This window comes from Oncorhynchus clarkii, chromosome 12 (assembly GCF_045791955.1).
Source record: "Oncorhynchus clarkii lewisi isolate Uvic-CL-2024 chromosome 12, UVic_Ocla_1.0, whole genome shotgun sequence".
NCBI classification, from domain to species: domain Eukaryota; kingdom Metazoa; phylum Chordata; class Actinopteri; order Salmoniformes; family Salmonidae; genus Oncorhynchus; species Oncorhynchus clarkii.
This window is the reverse complement of record NC_092158.1, coordinates 96,487,668-96,514,545: the sequence shown is the minus strand read 5'-3', so window position 1 is coordinate 96,514,545 and position 26,878 is coordinate 96,487,668. Positions and strand designations below refer to the sequence as shown.

The window sequence follows — 26,878 nt, the reverse complement described above, 5'->3', positions numbered from 1 at the left end:
CAAACATAAAACATTTACAACTGATCTTTTTATTAAACTGAACAATAAAATAAACCCAACAAGATCTTACTGAGTTACAGTTCCTATAAGGACATGAGTCAGTTGAAATACATTCATCAATCAGGCTGTTGATTGTGGCCTGTGGAATGTTGTCCCAGTCCTCTTCTCTTCATTGGCCGTGTGTGTGTGTGTGTGTGTGTGTCCAGTGTGTGTGAGCCCAGTGTGTGTGTCCATTGTGTGTGTCAGTGTGTGTGTGTCCAGTGTGTGTGTGTTTGTCCCGTATGTGTGTGTGTGTGTGTGTGTGTGTGTGAGTGTGTTTGTCAGTCCGTGTGTGAGTCTAGTTTGTGTGTTTGTGTCCTGTGTGTGTCCAGCGTGTGAGTTGTGTGTGTGTGTGTGTATCAGTGTGTGTGTGTATCAGTGTGTGTGTGTGTCAAGTTATTATTTCCAGAGACACGGAGGAGTCAACATCACAAACCCTAAACCCTGGATAGAGGGGCTCAGTGAATGTGGAGGTGAATGTGTACAGGTGGGTCAGTGTGTCAGAGGAGACACTATAGAATGACAGAGTGCCGGCTAGCCAGTCCAGATACACTCCTACTCTGTGGGAGCTGGAGGAGGGGACGTCTATGGTAGTGGGATTCTTATTGTGACAGGTTCTGTAACTTTTGTCATAGCAGACCAGACTCCAGGACTTGTCATTCCATCCAAGACAACAGTCAATACCCCTTCCTCTCCTGTTGATTCCTTTATATGTCACTCCAATATCAGCCCTTCCCCCACTCCACTCTACCTCCCAGTAACAGCGCCCAGTCAGACCCTCTCTACACAGCACCTGTCTACAGTCATCAAATCTCTCTGGGTGATCAGGATACGGCTGCTCCTCTCTCCTACATGTCACCTTTCTGTTCTCCTCAGACAGAGAGAGGCGTCTGTTTACTGTGTTTAGGTCCAGTGTGAGAGCACAGACATCTGATGGATGAAACCAGACACAATATTAGAAATCATCATCATCAACATTAGAATGTTAACTCACTTTTCACTAATTCTTGTAATGTAGATGTTTCTAGGTATCAAAAGGAGAAGTTAAGGTAACTTGAGACTTGTTGAATGATCATATGTTATACTGTATGGTAATATAAAACACGTATTCCAATGAATTACACACACACACACACACACACACACACACACACACAAACACACAAATTGTCAAAGCAACTCTTTGTACACTTTGGTGTCCCTGATTTCTGCTTCTGTAGAACTACAGTTGATATTTAATATGACCAAGTAAGTAATGATGGTGGTCTTTGACTTTGACTTAACTTGAGTTAAGACTTATTCTTAGTCATATTCTTCACAACAGTCAACACTCACATTTTCTAAGTCCAGGTCTCATTGTTTTCTCTCCACCATGTTCCACACTGTAGCGGTAAGCAGAAGAACAGACAGTCATTGAGTGATACACCTGAACACACACACACACACACACACACACACACACACACACACACACACACACACACACACACACAAACAAACTCATACTGGACACACACACACATGCAGGTCAAGCGTTGGTAAGAATGTTTGTTTTTCTGTGTGTGTGTGTTGTTGGAGAATAATCAGAATTAGTTGGGTAACATAGATAAGATGTTTTATTTTCATTATATGCTTGTGAGTTACTTCTCATCAGAATGTCTATTTTTGTATAATACTGTTGGCCGGTTGCAGTTATCTGTTCTCTGTCATGGGATAAGTTACTTGGGCCGCAGAGAGGGGATGGGTCAGGTTTGTCTACATAGGAAAACATATCTTTTAAACCAATTATCTCTTGGCTCCACAATGTCTGTGTGCCAGTCACTGTGTCTCTGTGATCTTGCCAAGGTGTATTTGATATATGCCTGTTGATAGGTTTTGTTTTATGGTCCTGAGAGCGAGAAAATAACTTAGTTTAGGAGACAAAGCTGAACGATAATTTATGGCCAATGCTGCCTGGCTATGTGTGTCTTTGCTATAAAGGATCTCAGTTGCAATGTGTAAGGACTCTCAGAGAATTCATTGATAGACACTGAATTGATCTGAGAGTCACAGGGTTGTGATGGAGCTCATATAATTAAAGATGGACTTTATGATAACTCTGACTTGTGTGGTGGTTTGGTCTCATGATTTGGTAAATACAGGACATTTCCACTACAGTGTTCAGTGTCTGCATCCTGTGTGTATGACGTGTGGTGTGTGTGTGTCCTGTGTGTGTATCCAGTGTGTATGTGTGTGTGTGTGTTTCACACACACATTGGACACACACACACACACACACACAGTCAGCATTCCAAGTGGTGGAAATAATGTTTGTCTTAACTAGCCTGATAAGTCCAACATGTCTGATATGAACATTGACATAAACCCTCTACATACTTGAGTTTCTCCAGTCTGCAGTGTGGATCCTCCAGTCCAGCAGAGAGCAGTCTGACTCCTGAGTCTCCTGTGTGATTGTAGCTCAGGTCCAGCTCTCTCAGGTGTGAGGGGTTTGACCTCAGAGCTGAGACCAGATAAGCACAGCCTTCCTCTGTGACTAGACAGCCTGACAGCCTGCAAAGAGTCAAATCATATTAAAATCACACTGCTATTATTTGGTGGTGAAAATAGTGGTAGTATATTTTTTTCAACATGTGTGGACTGACCAGACCAGTATAAAAAGCAGAATCAGTCAAAAGACAGACAGTGATGAATCAGATTTAGATTGTATTGAGTATACAGTCCACACCATATCTATTTAGACAGTGAGGTATCAGATTTAGATTGTATTGAATATACAGTCCACACCATATCTATTTAGACAGTGAGGTATCAGATTTAGATTGTATTGAGTATACAGTCCACACCATATCTATTTAGACAGTGAGGTATCAGATTTAGATTGTATTGAGTATACAGTCCACACCATATCTATTTAGACAGTGAGGTATCAGATTTAGATTGTATTGAGTATACAGTCCACACCATATCTATTTAGACAGTGAGGTCTCAGATTTAGATTGTATTGAGTATACAGTCCACACCATATCTATTTAGACAGTGAGGTATCAGATTTAGATTGTATTGAGTATACAGTCCACACCATATCTATTTAGACAGTGAGGTATCAGATTTAGATTGTATTGAGTATACAGTCCACACCATATCTATTTAGACATTGAGGTCTCAGATTTAGATTGTATTGAGTATACAGTCCACACCATATCTATTTAGACAGTGAGGTATCAGATTTAGATTGTATTGAGTATACAGTCCACACCATATCTATTTAGACAGTGAGGTATCAGATGTAGATTGTATTGAGTATACAGTCCACACCATATCTATTTAGACATTGAGGTCTCAGATTTAGATTGTATTGAGTATACAGTCCACACCATATCTATTTAGACAGTGAGGTATCAGATTTAGATTGTATTGAGTATACAGTCCACACCATATCTATTTAGACAGTGAGGTATCAGATTTAGATTGTATTGAGTATACAGTCCACACCATATCTATTTAGACAGTGAGGTATCAGATTTAGATTGTATTGAGTATACAGTCCACACCATATCTATTTAGACAGTGAGGTATCAAATTTAGATTGTATTGAGTAAACAGTCCACACCATATCTATTTAGACAGTGAGGAATCAGATTTAGATTGTATTGAGTATACAGTCCACACCATATCTATTTAGACAGTGAGGTATCAGATTTAGATTGTATTGAGTATACAGTCCACACCATATCTATTTAGACAGTGAGGTATCAGATTTAGATTGTATTGAGTATACAGTCCACACCATATCTATTTAGACAGTGAGGTATCAGATTTAGATTGCATTGAGTATACAGTCCACACCATATCTATTTAGACAGTGAGGTATCAGATTTAGATTGTATTGAGTATACAGTCCACAACATATATATTTAGACAGTGAGGTATCAGATTTAGATTGTATTGAGTATACAGTCCACACCATATCTATTTTGACAGTGAAGCTAACATTTTAAATGTGAAGAAGTCATTCTGACACTTAAAGTATATTAAATTAGTCAAAAGTATATCTGGTCCAATATTCCTCGAACACAATGAGACATCAAGACTGTGACGCCTTGACTGAGAAAGATCATGAATGAATCATGAATAATAATGAGTGAGAGAGTTACAGAGGCTACAACAAAACATGCTAACCTCTCACCATTACCAATAACAGAGGCTACAACAAAACATGCTAACCTCTCACCATTACCAATAACAGAGGCTACAACAAAACATGCTAACCTCTCACCATTACCAATAACAGAGGATACAACAAAACATGCTAACCTCTCACCATTACCAATAACAGAGACTACAACAAAACATGCTAACCTCTCACCATTACCAATAACAGAGACTACAACAAAACATGCTAACGTCTCACCATTACCAATAACAGAGGCTACAACAAAACATGCTAACCTCTCACCATTACCAATAACAGAGGCTACAACAAAACATGCTAACCTCTCACCATTACCAATAACAGAGTGGGTCTGATCTTTGTGCATCTGTAACTTTCTCATTCATCATCATTCACAATTCATTCATGATTTTTCATAATCATGGTAGCATCCACATGAATGTAGACGTTTTCAGAAACATCTTCTATTCTCCCTGACAATACAAGTGAAGTGACTCCAAAATGATAGGACATAATTCACCATTCAGTTTCTATTAGGAAAAACATCTAAAACACAACCAAGACAAACTGCAAATGAATTCAAAAGTTCGTAGATTGACAAGCTTGATGTAATCAATGCAGGCAAAGAATATGGGACTAAACAATAAACTTTTGACTGAATGTTTGTAAAAAAATAATGAATGGTCTAAAAAAAGTTCTAAACATTAAAACATTAAAGAATGAAAATACCCTCAAATAAAAGGTGACATTCTGAAACATTTTATCTCAAATCCAAAATGCTGGAGCATAGCACCAAATTTAAAACTGTAAGCTTCACTGTCCAAACACATATGGTGTGGACTATGTTTGTCTGGTAAACACATGTGGATCTGGTGAACAGTTATCACTTGTTGACCAACTACAGGAATACTGACCTCAGAGTCTCCAGTTTACAGTGGGGATTCCCCAGTCCATCAGAGAGCAGCTTCACTCCTGAATCCTTCAGGTCATTGTTACTCAGATCCAGCTCTCTCAGGTGTGAGGGCTTTGACTCCAGAGCTGAGACCAGAGAAGCACAGCCTTCCTCTGTGACTCCACAGCCTGACAGCCTGCAAAGAGATCATCATGACTTCACAAACAGACTGTTAATTTAACGAGTAGTGTAGAAGGACAATGGCAGATGCATTTGGTTTATTCTCCCAAACAACATTTAGATTCTAATTCCATCTCCTAAATTTGAATGGTCATATTGTTATACTAATGTGAAAATCAATGCATTTACTCAATATGTTATTCAATATAATATTATAGACATATTATAATACATATTATTCTCTAAACTGAATTTCTTCCTGATGATTAGTTCTTATATGTAACTTTATTCACTCACAGAGCAGCTCTGGAGGCTTTGACCACTGGCAGCAGCCTCAAAAGACCTTCCTCTGATCTGGAGTATTTCTTCAGGTCAAACACATCCAGCTCCTTTTCTGAAGTCAGCAACACAAAGATCAGAGCTGACCACTGTGCAGGTGACAGCTTGGCTTCTGAGAGACTTCCTGATCTCAGGTAGCTTTGGATCTGCTCCACTAGAGAATAGTCATTCAGTTCATTCAGACAGTGGAACAGATTGATGCTCCTCTCTGGAGAGGGATTCTCCCTGATCTTCTCCTTGATGTACTTGACTGTTTCTTCATGGCTCTGTGAGTTGCTTCTTGTCTTTGTCAGTAGACCTCGTAAGTGTTTCTGATTGGACTCCAGTGAGAGGCCCAGAAGGAAGCGGAGGAAAAGGTCCATGTTTCCCATCTCACTTTGTAAGGCTTTATCCACAGCACTCTTGTAGAAAGTAACTTCAGTAACTTTAGGCTTCTCTCTGAAGAGCGACAAAAAGTAGCTGAACATTGATTGAGGTTTGGCCATTAGATTCTCATTGTTGTTGATGAATGAGAGGAACACATATACAGCAGCCAGAAACTCCTGAATGCTCAGATGCACAAAGCAGTACACGTTGTTCTGGTACAGCACACATTCCTCTTTAAAGAGCTGTGTGCACAATCCTGAATAAACTGAGGCTTCATTAACACCAATGCCAGCCTCTTTCAGGTCTTCTTCATAGAAAATCAGATTGCCCTTCATAAGCTGTTGAAAAGCCAGTTTTCCCAGTGACAGAATGCTCTCTTTATTCCAGTGTGGACCTGTCTCTTCTTTCCCAAGATACTTTTTATTCTTCTGTTTGGTATGAAACACCACAAGGTGTGTGTACATCTCAGTCAGAGTCTTGGGCATCTCTTCTCTCTTATGTTTTAGCATGTGTTCAAGAACTGTTGCAGAAATCCAACAGAAGACTGGAATGTGGCACATGATGTGGAGGCTCCTTGATGTCTTTATGTGTGAGATGATTCTGCTGGCCAGGTCCTCATCACTGAATCTCTTCCTGAAGTATTCCTCCTTCTGTGGGTCATTGAACCCTCGTACCTCTGTCACCTGGTCAACACACCCTGAAGGGATCTTATTGGCTGCTGCAGGTCTAGTAGTTATCCAGAGGAGAGCAGAGGGGAGCAGATTTCCCTTGATGAGATTTGTCAGCAGAACATCCACTGAGGTTGACTCTGTGATGTCACAACAGATCTTGTTCTTCTGGAAGTCTAGGGGCAGTCGGCACTCATCCAGACCATCAAAGATTAACAGAACTTTGTACTTGTTGTAGATGGAGATTCTTGATTGTTTGGTTTCCATTGAGAAGTGATTAAGAAGTTCAATGAAAGTGTGTTTGTCCTCTTTCATCAAATTCAGCTCCCGAAAAGGGAATGAAAACACAAATTGGACATCCTGATTTGCTTTTCCTTCAGCCCAGTCCAGAATGAACTTCTGCACAGAGACTGTTTTTCCAATGCCAGCGACTCCCTTTGTCAGCACAGTTCTGATACGTTTGTCTTCTCCAGTTAAGGGTTTGAAGATGTCGTTACATTTGATTGCAGTCTCTGGTCTTGCTTGTTTCCTGGTTGTTGTCTCAATCTGTCTCAGCTCATGTTCATTATTGACCTCTCCTGTTCCACCCTCTGTAATGTAGAGCTCTGTGTAGAACTTATTGAGAAGTGTTGGGTTTCCTTGTTCAGCGATCCCTTCAAATACACATTGAAACTTCTTCTTTAGATTAGATTTGAGTTCACGTTGGTAAATCCCAGCAAGCTCATCTGAATGAAGAAATAACACAGAGGATATTAATATTACGTCAGTTTCATCAAGTTTTACATTATAATGATTTATTCTCTTAAAACTTCTTAGGTCTGAGATCCCAATAACGGGAGAGATATGACAACAGCCAGTGAAAGTGCAGGGCGCCAAATTCAAAACAGCAGAAATCTCATAATTAAAATTCCTCAAACATACATGTATCTTATATCATTTTGTTGTTAATCCCACCGATTTCAAATATGCTTTACAGCGAAAGCACCACAAACAATTACGTCACCACCAAGCTGCAGAATTAGCACAGCCATTTTTCCAGCCAAAGATAGCAGTCACAAAAAGCACAAATAGAGATGAAAATGAATCACTAACCTCTGATGATCTTCATCAGATGACACTCAGAGGACTTCATGTTACACAATACATGTTTGTTTTGTTTGATAAAGTTAATATTTATATAAAAACAATCTGAGTTTACGTTCATTAGTTCCAAAAATATCCAGTGATTTTGCATATCCACATCATTCAACACCATTCAACAGAAATACTCATCATAAATGGGGATGACAATAAGTTATACACATGGAATTATAGATATACCTCTCCTTAATACAACCACTGTGTCAAATTTCAAAAACACTCTACGGAAAAAGCAATAATCTGAGACGGCAAAAAATAAGAATATTAGCCGCCATGTTGGAGTCAACAGAACCAGAAATTACAATAATATAAATAAATTAAAATAAATTAAAAGATCAATTATAATATTTGTGATAAATATTCCCTTACATTTGATGATCTTCATGAGAATGCACTCCCAGGAATCCCAGGTCCACAATGTTTGTTTTGTTTGATAATGTCCGTTATTTATGTCCAAATACATCCTTTTGTTAGCGCGTTTGGTATACATATCAAAAACGCTCGTTCAGGTCATTTATAGGTCAGTTATATTACAGGTCGAAGAAACATTTCAAACTAAGTACAGAATCAATCATTAGGATGTTTTTATCATACATCTTCAATAAGGTTCCATCCGGAGAATTCCTATGTGTCTTGAGGAGCAACGGAACGCAAGTGGATATCATGTGGAATGCGCATGACCAGGAAATGGCTCTCTGCCAGTAAGCTGACTCATTCCCCTCTTATTCAGTCCCACAACACAGTAGAAGTCCCATTCAAGTTTCTATAGATGGTTGACATCTAGTGGAAGCCCTAGGAAATGCAAATTCATTCATATCCCAATGGTTGCTAATTTACCAACCTCAGATTTCTCACTTCCTGTTTGGATTCCTTCTCAGTTTTTTGCCTGCCATATGAGTTCTGTTATACTCACAGACATCATTCAAACAGTTTTAGAAACGTCGGAGTGTTTTCCATCCAATACTAATAATAATATGCATATATTAGCAACTGAGACTGAGGAGCAGGCCGTTTACTCTGGGCACCTTTCATCCAAGCTACTCAATACTGCCCATGCAGCCATAAGAGGATATTATCTGACTGTATAAACGTGTAAATGTTTTCATAGTGCATTACAGACTGGTGTGACTGATTATATTATTATTGGTATTATTGATGGTATAATTTATGTTGTCTCTCTCTCTCTAAATTAATCACAACACATCCCTGCTGCTACTTGATGAGGTCACTAGGTGTTGTGTTAAGGCTGCAACAATATCATTTAGTTACACAACTACTTTAGCTGTACTTTAGCTACAGCTTTTAAATGTTATAAAACATCATTCAACATGAGATAGACAGATCTTACATTTCTCCAGTGTGTCAGCAAGCTCCTTCTGGTTCATTTTCCTCAGGATGTGCAGTGTGATCTTCAGAGCCCCCTCTCTGGCACTGCTCTCCTGCTTCTCATCTTCAGCATCCACCACTTCCTTATCCTGCTTCTGACTCTCAAAGCCTTCTGGGAGTTCTGGACTAAGAATTCTCTTGAACATCTTCATCTTGTTCTTCACAAATCTAATAATATTCTCTTCAAGCAACTGAAATAAATCAAGTAAATAAGTTAAGCAAGAGAATAAATGCTTTCTCATCAACACATTAATGAATGATTGACAGATCAACTTTACTTCAGGTAAACAAAAACAAATGTTCATAACAGGACCACATACACTGAATTTGGAGGCCAGGTCTGTTTGATGACTCTGGGAAGACTGACCACTGAGAATCTCTGACTCTGATCTCTCCAGTTGGTTTCTGTGGACAAAACATGACATTACATATCTTCATCCACGGAGTACACACACACACACACACACACACACACACAAACATTATGAAGACAACAAAGATAAATAGGAAAATGGGAGAGGAGAAATGACTAGAGACAGTGTTGTTTAACTCACTGACCATGACCCATGAGTTCTTCTTACCTTTGTTCAGTAGAAAAGTCTCCCTCTCTAAACTCTATAGGACGATCCATAGACCGGTCACTCTTCATGGACACACAGCTGGGAACAGGGGAGGCTGGTCTCTCCTGCTTGATTGGTCTTCAACACAACAGAGACAAACATTACATCTCTCATCTGCCCTGCCTCAGATGAGACTAAGTGGTTGTGAATCGTTAGAAACTTTAACCATCACTTAACCCTCCTGCTGTTCTGGTCGAAATGGACTGATTTTCAAGTTCTCTCTCTGAAAAATGTTGTTCATTTAATCTGATTGTTATAATCTGAACAAACAAAATACATTTGGATGATTTTCATAACATTTTGGGTGTTGTATTTAACTCTTGTACAGCTGGGGTCACGGTCAAAAATGACTGGTCATTAGAAATGAATGGGTGAGACTACAATTAGAGTATAACATTTAGTTCAGGCACATGCCCATTCATCAGATGGATACACTTCCTCTCCACATGCATGTGTGTTTGAACACACACACACACACACACACACACACACACACACACACACACACACACACACACACACACACACACACACACACACACACACACACACACACACACACACACACACACACACACACACTCCTCACTCCCCTTCTTGGCTTCCATGACATCCCCCACGGGAACCTTTCCCCAATAGAATAATTCACCCCAGGAAACACACCTGTTGGCATTCTCACAAACAATCTCAACATTGTTTCAACAGTATATATATTTTCTCACAGGTCTGGTATATAAAGCTTTTTTTGAGGCCTTGGTCCCATTTCATTCTGTGGCGGTACAATGACTATATACTGTATGTGAGGCTCTTGATAATATCTTTGATCATGACACTGGTGAGGAGGAGAGAGGCCTTGTTAAACTTTGACACAAAGTAGTATGTGATAAATAGTACAATATGTTTCATCTGAGTATTTGTTACAGTCAAAATAATCCATACATTATGCTTTTTTTTAAACTAAAAAACAAGTTGTATGAGCTCAGGTCAATGAGGCCTACAGGTCATAAACAGCAAATAGAAACTTGTAATGTTCACAAGAACTTAAGTTGATTAAAAGATCTAACAACATTAGGTGATAATATATGTATTATTATGGATTTATAATCAGCTATTATCGGGTGGTCATTTTGGAACATAACAATGTGCCAAATCTGTGATTTAATGCATTTTTATTGGGTAAGCATTAGAATTAGCCCCCTCAGTATCTGAAGCTATGGGTGGTAATGTTTATCTCGGAGCTGATCCGTCATCAGTATTGTGAACTAATTATAATGTTGAGGAAAGATTTGAATGTAGAAAACTGATCTGAGAGCAGCGCTCCCTTTCTTTAGATCCTATCAGTATTGATAAATGCTTCGCCAGACCTGATACCTTGTTGTGCTGCTGATCCAGTTTCTACCGGTCTGACTGATGATATGAACTCTGACCTGTTCACCAGACGTGATACCTTGTTGTGCTGCTGATCCAGTTTCTGCTGGTCTGACTGAGGATATGAACTCTGACCTGTTCACCAGACGTGATACCTTGTAGTGCTGCTAATCCAGTTTCTACTGGTCTGCCTGAGGATATGAACTCTGACCTGTTCACCAGACGTGATACCTTGTCCAGAAATTGTAGTTTCAACTCCCTCCCTCCCTCCCTCCCTCCCTCCCTCCCTCCCTCCCTCCCTCCCTCCCTCCCTCCTTCCCTCTCTCTCCCTCCCTCCCTCCCTCTCTCTCCCTCGTCCTCTGAATGCTCAACTATGAAAAGCAACCTGACATTTACTCCTGAGGTGCTGACCTGTTGCAACCTCTATAACCACTGTGTTTATTATTTGAGAGCCTGGTTCCTCTCTACCCAGCACACCCAGAAGAGGACTGGCCACCCCTCAGAGTCTGGTTCCTCTCTACCCAGCACAGCCAGAAGAGGACTGGCCACCCCTCAGAGCCTGGTTCCTCTCTACCCAGCACAGCCAGAAGAGGACTGGCCACCCCTCAGAGCCTGGTTCCTCTCTACCCAGTACAGCCAGAAGAGTGGTCATTTCTCTTTAGGGGCTGATCCATCATCAGTATTGTGAACTAATTATAATGTTAAAGGAAAGATTTGAATGTAGAAAACAGATCTGAGATCAGCGCTCCCTTTCTTTCCATCCTATCAGTATAGACACACGCTCCAACAACACAACTGTTTTGGGAGACTCATGTTACATCTTCGGCCGCTGTAGGAAAGATGCATCTTAAAACACTCATATGCCTAAATTCCATCGCTCTCAGGAAACCGTCCACAGAGACACTTACAGTACAGTTGCAATATCTAAATTTGATAATCCTGTGAGACTTGATTTACCCTCATGAATGATTTATCAACCCCTTCAAAAATGTCCATGAATTGTAGTCAACATAATAATGAATATTTCCTGTTGCTTCAGGAGTAATATCCTGCTTTGAGAAACTAAGTCAAATTAAGATATGGCATCTGTGAGTGCATCTAAAGATAGGTGAGACAGGCTTATATCACAGTCTAATAATCAGGATAAGAACGTTCCATTCCAGCTAAACTATTTATATATATATATATTTTATATAGATAGTCTTCGAAATAAAAGTATGTAATTGACAGTAATGCAAATGAATACATATAGTAGAATTATGCCATACCTTTATTTTGAAGGCTAACCACAAAGTCCACTGTTGTGCCTTATCCTTATTGTGCCTAATCCTTATTGATGTTATTTAATTATAAATGAGGGTTATTTTAGATGACACCTAGCTAGCTAACTGAAGCTACTCAAACAGATGTTATTTAATTATAAATGAGGGTTATTTTAGATGACACCTAGCTAGCTAACTGAAGCTACTCAAACAGATGTTATTTAATTATAAATGAGGGTTATTTTAGATGACACCTAGCTAGCTAACTGAAGCTACTGAAACAGATGTTATTTGTATCTTTTTTGACACGTAAAAACGGCATAGAAATCCTGGTCGAGAAAAAACTGAACAAATGAACAACGAAACAGCACAGCAGGTAGATGAAAGAAAAATGTTTTGATGATGTTTTACTGGTAATGGGGACATATGTAAATAACTTTTTGGTCAGTGTGTGTAACCTTTATTTATCAAGGCAAGTCAGTTAAGAACAAATTCTTATTTACAATGAAGCACGGACAAGGCTGGGTCAATTGCGCCCCACTATGGGACTCCCTATCACAGGCGGATGTGATACAGCCTGGATTCGAACCAGGGACTTGTTGTGACGCCTCTTGCACTGAGATGCAGTGCCTTAGACCGCTGCGTCAGTGTGTGTGTGTTAACTACATGTATTTAACTGTACTAGAATGCTTTAAAGGCTGCTAAAATTATAAATATTGGTTATTGGCATATATGACATATATGAATTATTGCCTAAAATTAATTAAAAAATGAGTGAAACAGTTTTCCTTCTAAAAAATGGTAATTAGGTGTATTGAATGGGAATGGTGTGGTCGTACCACAACAACAGAGTGCTGTGAGCGTATAACGATCATTACAAATATTCTCATAAATAGACCGCTGATTGGTCAGCTCTGCCAAAGAGCCAACATGACATCATGTTCTATGAGGAAATAGCAGCATTTTTTAAACGGTCGGATTGAGATTCAAGTTTGAGTCGGGGTTGTTTAAGTATTTTTCTCCAATTTATGCTATGACCACAAATATGAGATAGGACTTGTCAACCACATTATTTGGGTATGAGTTAACAGAATATAAACTTTTAGAAGTTAGATTTGTAAAACCTTGTCTGTTTTGTGCCCTGGGATTTGTAAAACCTTTTTTTATTTGTATTAATACCAGGAGTATTTACTCTGTGGTTAGATACCTGGTATATACCAGGAGTATTTACTCTGTGGTTAGATACCTGGTATATACCAGGAGTATTTACTCTGTGGTTAGATACCTGGTATATACCAGGAGTATTTACTCTGTGCTTAGATACCCGGTATATACCAGGAGAATATACTCTGTGTTTAGATACCTGGTATATACCAGGAGTATTTACTCTGTAGTTAGATACCTGGTATATACCAGGAGTATTTACTCTGTGTTTAGATACCTGGTATATACCAGGAGAATATACTCTGTGTTTAGATACCTGGTATATACCAGGAGAATATACTCTGTGTTTAGATACCTGGTATATACCAGGAGTATTTACTCTGTGATTAGATACCTGGTATATACCAGGAGTATTTACTCTGTGTTTAGATACCTGGTATATACCAGGAGTATTTACTCTGTAGTTAGATACCCGGTATATACCAGGAGTATTTACTCTGTGTTTGATACCTGGTATATACCAGGAGTATTTACTCTGTGTTAGATACCTGGTATATACCAGGAGTATTTACTCTGTAGTTAGATACCCGGTATATACCAGGAGTATTTACTCTGTGATTAGATACCTGGTATATACCAGGAGTATTTACTCTGTGATTAGATACCTGGTATATACCAGGAGTATTTACTCTGTGTTTAGATACCTGGTATATACCAGGAGTATTTACTCTGTGTTTAGATACCTGGTATATACCAGGAGTATTTACCCTGTGACTAGATACCCGGTATATACCAGGAGTATTTACCCTGTGACTAGATACCCGGTATATACCAGGAGTATTTACTCTGTAGTTAGATACCTGGTATATACCAGGAGTATTTACTCTGTGTTTAGATACCTGGTATATACCAGGAGTATTTACCCTGTGACTAGATACCCGGTATATACCAGGAGTATTTACTCTGTAGTTAGATACCTGGTATATACCAGGAGTATTTACTCTGCAGTTAGATACCTGGTATATACCAGGAGTATTTACTCTGTGTTTAGATACCTGGTATATACCAGGAGTATTTACTCTGTGTTTAGATACATGGTATATACCAGGAGTATTTACTCTGTGGTTAGATACCTGGTATATACCAGGAGTATTTACTCTGTGTTTAGATACCTGCTATATACCAGGAGTATTTACTCTGTGTTTAGATACCTGGTATATACCAGGAGTATTTACTCTGTGGTTAGATACCTGGTATATACCAGGAGTATTTACTCTGTGCTAAGATACCTGGTATATACCAGGAGTATTTACTCTGTGTTTAGATACCTGGTATATACCAGGAGTATTTACTCTGTGGTTAGATACCTGGTATATACCAGGAGTACTTACTCTGTGATTAGATACCTGGTATATACCAGGAGTATTTACTCTGTGGTTAGATACCTGGTATATACCAGGAGTATTTACTCTGTGATAGATACCTGGTATATACCAGGAGTATTTACTCTGTGATTAGATACCTGGTATATACCAGGAGTATTTACTCTGTGTTAGATACCTGGTATATACCAGGAGTATTTACTCTGTAGTTAGATACCTGGTATTTACCAGGAGTATTTACTCTGTGGTTAGATACCTGGTATATACCAGGAGTATTTACTCTGTGATTAGATACCTGGTATATACCAGGAGTATTTACTCTGTGATTAGATACCTGGTATATACCGGGAGTATTTACTCTGTGCTTAGATACCTGGTATATACCAGGACTATTTACTCTGTGTTGAAGAAATGTCTCCCTTGTTGCATGTAATTGGCAGTATCATAGAGTGGAGTCTTCATGGACAGACTGCTGTCTCTCTGTGAATACATACCTGGTATATACTATAGATACCTGGTATGTACCATGAGTACTACTTACCCTGTAAATGCAGAAAAGTCTCCATCTTCGCAATCATAGAAAACGTCCATAGACCCGTCACTCTTCATGGACAGACAGCTGGGTGAGTCTGGTCTCTCCTGATGGATTGGGCTTGAACACAACAGAAACAGACCTTCAGTCTCTAGTCTAATGTAGACTAAATATGATGATGTCATGTCACTGATACCAGGTCAGAGACAACATATATAGTTAATAAAACATGCCAAGAGATTTATGTCCCCACAGTGTCCCCACAGTGTCCCCACAGTGTCCACACATTGTCCACACATTGTCCCCACATTGTCCCCACAGTGTCCCCACATTGTCCCCACAGTGTCCCCACATTGTCTCCACATTGTCCCCACATTGTCCTCACAGTGTCCCCACATTGTCCCCACAGTGTCCCCACATTGTCTCCACAGTGTCCCCACAGTGTCCCCACATTGTCCCCACATTGTCCCCACATTGTATCCACAGTGTCCCCACATTGTCCCCACAGTGACCCCACAGTGTCCCCACATTGTCCCCAAGTGTCCACACAGTGTCCACACAGTGTCCCCACATTGTCCCCACATTGTCCCCACAGTGTCCCCACAGCGCAAGTGTCCCCACAGCGCCCCCACAGTGTCCCCACATTGTCCCAACAGTGCCCCCACAGTGCCCCCACATTGTCCCAACAGTGTCCCCACATTGTCCCCAAGTGCCCACACATTGCCCCCACAGTGTCCCCACAGCGCCCCCAAGAGTCCCCACAGTGTCCGCACAGTGTCCCCACATTGTACCCACAGTGTCCCCACATTGTCCCCACATTGTCCCCACAGTGACCCCACAGTGTCCCCACATTGTCCCCAAGTGTCCACACAGTGTCCACACAGTGTCCCCACATTGTCCCCACAGTGTCCCCACAGCGCCCCCACAGTGTCCCCACAGTGTCCCCACATTGTCCCAACAGTGCCCCCACATTGTCCCAACAGTGTCCCCACATTGTCCCCAAGTGCCCACACATTGCCCCCAAGTGCCCCCACAGTGTCCCCACAGTGCCCCCACAGTGACCCCACAGCGCCCCCAAGAGTCCCCACAGTGTCCCCACAGTGTCCCCACATTGTCCCCACAGTGTCCCCACAGTGTCCCCACATTGTCCCCACAGTGACCCCACATTGTCCCCAAGTGTCCACACAGTGTCCACACAGTGTCCGCACATTGTCCCCACATTATCCCCACAGTGTCCCCACAGCGCCCCCACAGTGTCCCCACATTGTCCCAACAGTGTCCCCACATTGTCCCCAAGTGCCCACACATTGTCCCCAGAGTGACCCCACAGTGACCCTACAGCGCCCCCAAGTGTCCCCACAGTTCCCCCACAATGACCCCACAGCACCCCCACAGTGTCTCCACAGTGACCCCACAGCACCCCCACAGTGTCTCTACAGTGACCCCACAGTGACCCCACAGTGACCCCACAGTGCCACCACAGTGCGTTGTTGAACATCCTAAAGGTTTCAGATCAGTGGTTTCCAGCCTGGTGTTCCGAATGTTATTATATATTTTAAATTAAAATACAACATTGTAACTATTGGGAACTAATGGTATTATAAGCAATTGGAGAGTTTCATTCCAAAACACAATATATCCATATTTCAGAAAAGTTGGTAAATTAGCTTTTATTGTTTAAAGATATAAATATATATATATCTGCCTCACTCTCAGAGAAATCAGTAGTACTGCTAGGTTTTACACAGTAATAATATATATCTGCCTCATTCTCAGTGAAATAAGTAGTACTGCTAGGTTTTACACAGTAATAATATATATCTGCCTCATTCTCAGTGAAATAAGTAGTACTGCTAGGTTTTACACAGTAATAATATATATCTGCCTCATTCTCAGTGAAATAAGTAGTACTGCTAGGTTTTACACAGTAATAATATATATCTGCCTCATTCTCAGTGAAATAAGTAGTACTGCTAGGTTTTACACAGTAATAATATATATCTGCCTCATTCTCAGTGAAATAAGTAGTACTGCTAGGTTTTACACAGTAATAATATATATCTGCCTCACTCTCAGTGAAATCAGTAGTACTGCTAGGTTTTACACAGTAATAATATATATCTGCCTCACTCTCAGTGAAATCAGTAGTACTGCTAGGTTTTACACAGTAATAATATATATCTGCCTCACTCTCAGTGAAATCAGTAGTACTGCTAGGTTTTACACAGTAATAATATATATCTGCCTCACTCTCAGTGAAATCAGTAGTACTGCTAGGTTTTACACAGTAATAATATATATCTGCCTCACTCTCAGTGAAATCAGTAGTACTGCTAGGTTTTACACAGTAATAATATATATCTGCCTCACTCTCAGTGAAATCAGTAGTACTGCTAGGTTTTACACAGTAATAATATATATCTGTCTCACTCTCAGAGAAATCAGTAGTACTGCTAGGTTTTACACTGTAATAATATATATCTGCCTCACTCTCAGTGAAATCAGTAGTACTGCTAGGTTTTACACAGTAATAATATATATCTGCCTCACTCTCAGTGAAATCAGTAGTACTGCTAGGTTTTACACAGTAATAATATATATCTGCCTCACTCTCAGTGAAATCAGTAGTACTGCTAGGTTTTACACAGTAATAATATATATCTGCCTCACTCTCAGTGAAATCAGTAGTACTGCTAGGTTTTACACAGTAATAATATATATCTGCCTCACTCTCAGTGAAATCAGTAGTACTGCTAGGTTTTACACAGTAATAATATATATCTGCCTCACTCTCAGTGAAATCAGTAGTACTGCTAGGTTTTACACAGTAATAATATATATCTGTCTCACTCTCAGAGAAATCAGTAGTACTGCTAGGTTTTACACTGTAATAATATATATCTGCCTCACTCTCAGTGAAATCAGTAGTACTGCTAGGTTTTACACAGTAATAATATATATCTGCCTCACTCTCAGTGAAATCAGTAGTACTGCTAGGTTTTACACAGTAATAATATATATCTGCCTCACTCTCAGTGAAATCAGTAGTACTGCTAGGTTTTACACAGTAATAATATATATCGGTCTCATTCTCAGTGAAATCAGTAGTACTGCTAGGTTTTACACAGTAATAATATATATCGGTCTCATTCTCAGTGAAATCAGTAGTACTGCTAGGTTTTACACAGTAATAATATATATCTGCCTCACTCTCAGAGAAATCAGTTGTACTGCTAGGTTTTACACAGTAATAATATATATCTGCCTCACTCTCAGAGAAATCAGTAGTACTGCTAGGTTTTACACAGTAATAATATATATCTGCCTCACTCTCAGAGAAATCAGTAGTACTGCTAGGTTTTACACAGTAATAATATATATCTGCCTCACTCTCAGTGAAATCAGTAGTACTGCTAGGTTTTACACAGTCATAATATATATCTGCCTCACTCTCAGTGAAATCAGTAGTACTGCTAGGTTTTACACAGTCAAATGTGACCGACGGGCTCATGTCACAAAATTTGAGATGTGTATTTCACATAAGATAAAAGTAGAGACTACAGTTGAGGAACAATGGGAAAGTAATTCTGCTTTGAAAGATGATAAACTTGTAACCTCACTTTTGAGAAAATGACCTTTGAATGTTTTGGTTCCTACTGGAGAGCTCTTCTTTGTCTACAGGGCTGTTATTTTGGCAGATAATCTAAATAAATAATTATATAATTACCTAAATGTATGTTGTTTTGTTTTTGGTTGATGTCAGTTTCATTGTTTGCTAAGCTATAAATTGTTATTTTGTGGTAAAGTGGTAAAATGAACTACAAAATGTTATATCTTGCAATTCTTACGACTTTAGTAAGGAATTACACATTATTCAGTACTACTGCAGTTGCTACATAATTCCAATAGATGGCAGCATAAGACCACAAATGACATTTCAGAAGATTAGTTTAGCTCTCCCTGGATACACCACCACTCCCCTCACAGGAAAACTCCTGTGTGCTTCTTCCTGTCCCTTTCCACACTGCTAACACAAGAGGGCTTCTTCCTGTCCCTTTCCACACTGCTAACACAAGAGGGCTTCTTCCTGTCCCTTTCCACACTGCTAACACAAGAGGGCTTCTTCCTGTCCCTTTCCACACTGCTAACACAAGAGGGCTTCTTCCTGTCCCTTTCCACACTGCTAGCACAAGAGGGCTTCTTCCTGTCCCTTTCCACACTGCTAACACAAGAGGGCTTCTTCCTGTCCCTTTCCACACTGCTAACACAAGAGGGCTTCTTCCTGTCCCTTTCCACACTGCTAACACAAGAGGGCTTCTTCCTGTCCCTTTCCACACTGCTAACACAAGAGGGCTTCTTCCTGTCCCTTTCCACACTGCTAGCACAAGAGGGCTTCTTCCTGTCCCTTTCCACACTGCTAACACAAGAGGGCTTCTTCCTGTCCCTTTCCACACTGCTAACACAAGAGGGCTTCTTCCTGTCCCTTTCCACACTGCTAACACAAGAGGGCTTCTTCCTGTCCCTTTCCACACTGCTAACACAAGAGGGCTTCTTCCTGTCCCTTTCCACACTGCTAACACAAGAGGGCTTCTTCCTGTCCCTTTCCACACTGCTAACACAAGAGGGCTTCTTCCTGTCCCTTTCCACACTGCTAACACAAGAGGGCTTCTTCCTGTCCCTTTCCACACTGCTAACACAAGAGGGCTTCTTCCTGTCCCTTTCCACACTGCTAACACAAGAGGAAGGACTGAACAAGCATTTAACAGATTACTGTGAAGTAATATAATGATGATTCATGTTTATTATTACCTGGTTTTATGCTCATGTTTTGAAATTATACTTAATTAATATAATGATTATCAATAAGCCTGAACATGAATTCAGTCGTCTCTGGTTGAGAACAATGTATTTTCATAGTACATTCATTGTCAAATTCATCAACCTCAAAAATTTATCAACTCTCGCTAGTAGTCAACTCAGCCCCGCTAAAAAGCTTGTGTCGTCACTCTGCCTTCTCAAGGGGCATGTTGAGGTTAATTTGCTAACAGCGAGGTTTGCATGATGTAATTTATTGACGGGCTGGAAGTCGCACTCTTGTCTTTTCTATTCCGAGGTTGTTTACTCTCAATATCAGATATTAAGATGATTTTTATAATGAATGTATACTGAGGTTGAGGTTCTGACTAGAGATAATGTACCCGGGGTTCAATACCTGCTATAGTCACTATTCTTTTCTCTCCCAAAAGCAACACAGCCCAAATACAAGATACATAGCTAACTAAAGAAATGAGTGACCATTTTAGAAAATCATGGGACATATAGTCTGTGGTTATATGCTATTTTATGTCAATTATATTGCTGCTTGTAGCCTATAACTGATGCTTCGTGGTCATGTGCTGCCATCTATTGAAAATATTTAGCAATTAAAAGTTATTAATTCACCTACAGACATTGGTGATGCAGCTGAGAAATAAAGTGTATTTTTCTTGTTCATTCCTTAGATCAGTCTCAAACCTAACCCACCTAACCCACCTATCACACGCCAATTCAAACTGGTCCAAACCACATTTGAAAAAATAAAACAAATGTTTCTTGTTGATCAAGTGTTCTGCCTTGCAATAATTAATATAATAAAGTAACAAAACAATAACAGCAAAATGCTGAGACAGGTTTTGAATAACAAAATAATCTAAATGCTATTTAGTACTATAATGGTATTTACTAACATAATATTATTACCAAAATAGTTTCTAAAAGTGTTCTAGGCTACTTAACCCTAAAACTAGGGTGTCTATGAAGATTTCAGTGCAAATCAAATTACCCAGCAGCCATTCAGAAACAATGTTGTAAAAAAATAAATGAATCTTATTTTAAAAATGTATTCAGTTTTAAAATCGGCCACATCTTGAAAAAGAGGACATGCTGTAATAATAGTAATTTAATAAAGATATACCCATCTAAAATCTATTAACTGATAATAATAGTAATAATAATTTAAGATATACCCATCTAAAATCTATTAACTGATAATAATAGTAATTCAATTAAGATATACCCATCTAAAATCTATTAACTGATAATAATAGTAATAATAATTTAATAAAGATATACCCATCTAAAATCTATTAACTGATAGTAATAATAATTTAAGATATACCCATCTAAAATCTATTAATTAAAAATTTGAGAACAGTAATTTTGACGGTACCCATGAGCAACCATTTCTGATTAAAAAACAAATGTGATGCATTTTGGAAATAAACTCTTAATTATTATTTCAAAAATTGTCATCTCACCTCTTAGCTTTGGTGTCATGTTCCCCAGAGAGACACATTTTAGAGGCAGAGGCCCCCTCCTCTCTCTCCTCAGAGAGACTCATTTTAGAGGCAGGTCCCGCCTCTCTCTTCCCAGAGCGACTCATTTTAGAGCACTGACTCCTAAACAGAGATCCAACATGTTAGTTGTGGTTAACACAGTGACAACTAAACAGAGCTCCAACATGTTGGTTGTGGTTAACACAGTGACAACTAAACAGAGATCCAACATGTTGGTTGTGGTTAACACAGTGACAACTAAACAGAGATCCAACATGTTGGTTGTGGTTAACACAGTGACAACTAAACAGAGATCCAACATGTTGGTTGTGGTTAACACAGTGACAACTAATTATTGAATGTCAAGTGTTGTCATTTATTAATTATCTCTTAGAAACATTTACTAACAGACATAGAAACAATCAGGTGATTTAATGCATCACATGAATATGCAGTTATGAAATGTCATCTCCATGGTAACTGTGAATTTTAATAATAATAATAATAATAATAATAAGTCACTGTTTGTTAAGGTAGTTATAGACAGTACAGCAACAATAATAATAATAATAATAATAATAATAATAATTAGTCACTGTTTGTTAAGGTAGTTATAGACAGTACAGCAACAATAATAATAATAATAATAATAATAATAAGTCACTGTCTGTAGACTAGGTTATAATGTATAGTAGTGGGTTGTTAGTGATATGTAGATGTTATATTATGTAAAGTAGACTAGGTTATAATGTATAGTAGTGGTTTGTTAGTGATATATAGATGTTATATTATGTAAAGTAGACTAGGTTATAATGTATAGTAGTGGGTTGTTAGTGATATGTAGATGTTATATTATGTAAAGTAGACTAGGTTATAATGTATAGTAGTGGGTTGTTAGTGATATGTAGATGTTATATTATGTAAAGTAGACTAGGTTATAATGTATAGTAGTGGGTTGTTAGTGATATGTAGATGTTATATTATATAAAGTAGACTAGGTTATAATGTATAGTAGTGGTTTGTTAGTGATATGTTATATTATGTAAAGTAGACTAGATTATAATGTATAGTAGTGGGTTGTTAGTGATATGTAGATGTTATATTATGTAAAGTAGACTAGGTTATAATGTATAGTAGTGGGTTGTTAGTGATATGTAGATGTTATATTATGTAAAGTAGACTAGGTTATAATGTATAGTAGTGGTTTGTTAGTGATATGTTATATTATGTAAAGTAGACTAGGTTATAATGTATAGTAGTGGTTTGTTAGTGATATGTTATATTATGTAAAGTAGACTAGGTTATAATGTATAGTAGTGGGTTGTTAGTGATATGTTATATTATGTAAAGTAGACTAGGTTATAATGTATAGTAGTGGGTTGTTAGTGATATGTTATATTATGTAAAGTAGGCTAGGTTATAATGTATAGTAGTGGGTTGTTAGTGATATGTTATATTATGTAAAGTAGACTAGGTTATAATGTATAGTAGTGGGTTGTTAGTGATATGTAGTTGTTATATTATGTAAAGTAGACTAGGTTATAATGTATAGTAGTGGGTTGTTAGTGATATGTAGATGTTATATTATGTAAAGTAGACTAGGTTATAATGTATAGTAGTGGGTTGTTAGTGATATATAGATGTTATATTATGTAAAGTAGACTAGGTTATAATGTATAGTAGTGGTTTGTTAGTGATATGTAGATGTTATATTATGTAAAGTCGACTAGGTTATAATGTATAGTAGTGGGTTGTTAGTGATATGTAGATGTTATATTATGTAAAGTAGACTAGGTTATAATGTATAATAGTGGGTTGTTAGTGATATGTAGATGTTATATTATGGAAAGTAGACTAGGTTATAATGTATAGTAGTGGGTTGTTAGTGATATGTTATATTATGTAAAGTAGACTAGGTTATAATGTATAGTAGTGGGTTGTTAGTGATGTGTAGATGTTATATTATGTAAAGTAGACTAGGTTATAATGTATAGTAGTGGGTTGTTAGTGATATGTACATGTTATATTATGTAAAGTAGACTAGGTTATAATGTATAGTAGTGGGTTGTTAGTGATATGTAGATGTTATATTATGTAAAGTAGACTAGGTTATAATGTATAGTAGTGGGTTGTTAGTGATATGTTATATTATGTAAAGTAGACTAGGTTATAATGTATAGTAGTGGGTTGTTAGTGATATGTAGATGTTATATTATGTAAAGTAGACTAGGTTATAATGTATAGTAGTGGGTTGTTAGTGATATGTTATATTATGTAAAGTAGACTAGGTTATAATGTATAGTAGTGGGTTGTTAGTGATATGTAGATGTTATATTATGTAAAGTTGACTAGGTTATAATGTATAGTAGTGGGTTGTTAGTGATATGTTATATTATGTAAAGTAGACTAGGTTATAATGTATAGTAGTGGGTTGTTAGTGATATGTAGATGTTATATTATGTAAAGTAGACTAGGTTATAATGTATAATAGTGGGTTGTTAGTGATATGTAGATGTTATATTATGTAAAGTAGACTAGGTTATAATGTATAATAGTGGGTTGTTAGTGATATGTAGATGTTATATTATGTAAAGTAGACTAGGTTATAATGTATAGTAGTGGGTTGTTAGTGATATGTAGATGTTATATTATGTAAAGTAGACTAGGTTATAATGTATAGTAGTGGGTTGTTAGTGATATGTTATATTATGTAAAGTAGACTAGGTTATAATGTATAATAGTGGGTTGTTAGTGATATGTAGATGTTATATTATGTAAAGTAGGCTAGGTTATAAAGTATAATAGTAGTTTGTTTTTGATATGTAGATCAAGGTCAATACCTATATATCATAGATGACCAGCCTAAACATGTTCAGATCAGATCAGGTCGGTTCACATAATAGTTGATGATTAGTTGAATCAGGTGTGTAAGTGCTGGTAACAACAAAAGGATGGAGAAACCCTGAGATAAACATTAAACCATATCATTGAAAAGCTCCTCCACCATCTTTACCAGACGTGTTACTGATAACATGTAGGACTACTGATTAGTTTACACTTTGAAAACTGCTGTCTGTCAGCAACTCAGCTCAAGTAGCAGTTCTACTAACTAGTAATATATCATTCCAGGTATTAATTATCTTACTCTGTCCATTAGAATAGATTATTGTTCACAAATACTTACTTTATTTTTCAATAATCTCCATGTAGTGTTTTCTGCTCTGTCGTCTCAAAATGGATCCTGAACAAAAGAACAACTTTACTTTCTGTTTCAGCTCAGCCGTCTCCCCACCCTGATAATAAAGTGTTTTATTGGTATCTTCCACTAGATGGCAGTAAACACCTTTTGTAACTAGACTTTACAACTATGTGTTCTGTTTCAGCTCAGCCGCCTCCCCACCCTGATAATAAAGTGTTTTATTGGTATCTTCCACTAGATGGCAGTAAACACCTTTTGTAACTAGACTTTACAACTATGTGTTCTGTTTCAGCTCAGCCGCCTCCCCACCCTGATAATAAAGTGTTATATTGGTATCTTCCACTAGATGGCAGTAAACACCTGCTGTAACTAGACTTTACAACTATGTGTTCTGTTTCAGCTCAGCCGCCTCCCGGCCCTGATAATAAAGTGTTATATTGGTATCTTCCACTAGATGGCAGTAAACACCTGCTGTAACTAGACATTACAACTATGTGTTCTGTTTCAGCTCAGCCGCCTCCCCACCCTGATAATAAAGTGTTATATTGGTATCTTCCACTAGATGGCAGTAAACACCTGTTGTAACTAGACTTTACAACTATGTGTTCTGTTTCAGCTCAGCCGCCTCCCCACCCTGATAATAAAGTGTTATATTGGTATCTTCCACTAGATGGCAGTAAACACCTGCTGTAACTAGACATTACAACTATGTGTTCTGTTTCAGCTCAGCCACCTCCCCACCCTGATAACAAAGTGTTATATTGGTATCTTCCACTAGATGGCAGTAAACACCTGTTGTAACTAGACTTTTCAACTATGTGTTCTGTTTCAGCTCAGCCGCCTCCCCACCCTGATAATAAAGTGTTATATTGGTATCTTCCACTAGATGGCAGTAAACACCTGCTGTAACTAGACTTTACAACTATGTGTTCTGTTTCAGCTCAGCCGCCTCCCCACCCTGATAATAAAGTGTTATATTGGTATCTTCCACTAGATGGCAGTAAACACCTGCTGTAACTAGACTTTACAACTATGTGTTCTGTTTCATACAGGCAGTGTCCCAGAGGAGAAGTGCTGATCTAGGATCAGGTCCACCCCTCTCCATGTAATCTGATTCATTATGATCTAGGATCAGGTCCCCCCTCTCCATGTAATTTGATTCATTATGATCTAGGATCAGGTCCCCCTCTCCTTGTAATCTGATTCATTATGATCTAGGATCAGGTCCCCCCTCTCCATGTAATTTGATTCATTATGATCTAGGATCAGGTCCCCCTCTCCATGTAATCTGATTCATTATGATCTAGGATCAGCTCCCCCTCTCCATCTAATCTGATTCATTATGATCTAGGATCAGCTCCCCCTGTCCATCTAATCTGATTCATTATGATCTAGGATCAGGTCCCCCCTCTCCATGTAATCTGATTAATTATGATCTAGGATCAGGTCCCCCCTCTCCATGTAATCTGATTCATTATGATCTAGGATCAGGTCCCTCCTCTCCATGTAATCTGATTCATTATGATCTAAAAGGCTAAACTGATCCTAGATCAGCTCTTCTACTCTTTATGAACACTGTCACAGGTGACTCCTCAAGATGAGGCTCATGATTTATAAGTGATATACTTTAATATACAGACTAGTTAACCACCTCCCAGTAGATGGACCCACACAGAACTTTATATATACAGACTAGTTAACCACCTCCCAGTAGATGGACCCACACAGAACTTTATATATACAGACTAGTTAACCACCTCCCAGTAGATGGATCCCACACAGAACTTTATATATACAGACTAGTTAACCACCTCCCAGTAGATGGACCCCACTCAGAACTTTATATATACAGACTA

The 26,878-nt window shown here is 38.5% G+C and overlaps 1 protein-coding gene across 1 annotated transcript; it reads right to left on the bottom strand.

Annotated features, from left to right (window-relative positions):
• Positions 1-13: 13 nt before the first annotated feature.
• On the bottom strand, positions 14-25,095 carry LOC139421695 (NLR family CARD domain-containing protein 3-like). Its single transcript, XM_071172802.1, has 11 exons — positions 25,008-25,095; positions 21,806-21,946; positions 15,519-15,629; positions 9,763-9,879; positions 9,502-9,586; positions 9,144-9,372; positions 5,580-7,380; positions 5,125-5,298; positions 2,416-2,589; positions 1,375-1,421; positions 14-969 (listed from the first exon to the last, which is right to left on the bottom strand). Exons 2-11 carry the CDS (start codon positions 21,928-21,930, stop codon positions 431-433), a joined length of 3,402 nt encoding a protein of 1,133 aa, XP_071028903.1. The 5' UTR covers positions 21,931-21,946; positions 25,008-25,095; the 3' UTR covers positions 14-430.
• Positions 25,096-26,878: the final 1,783 nt, after the last annotated feature.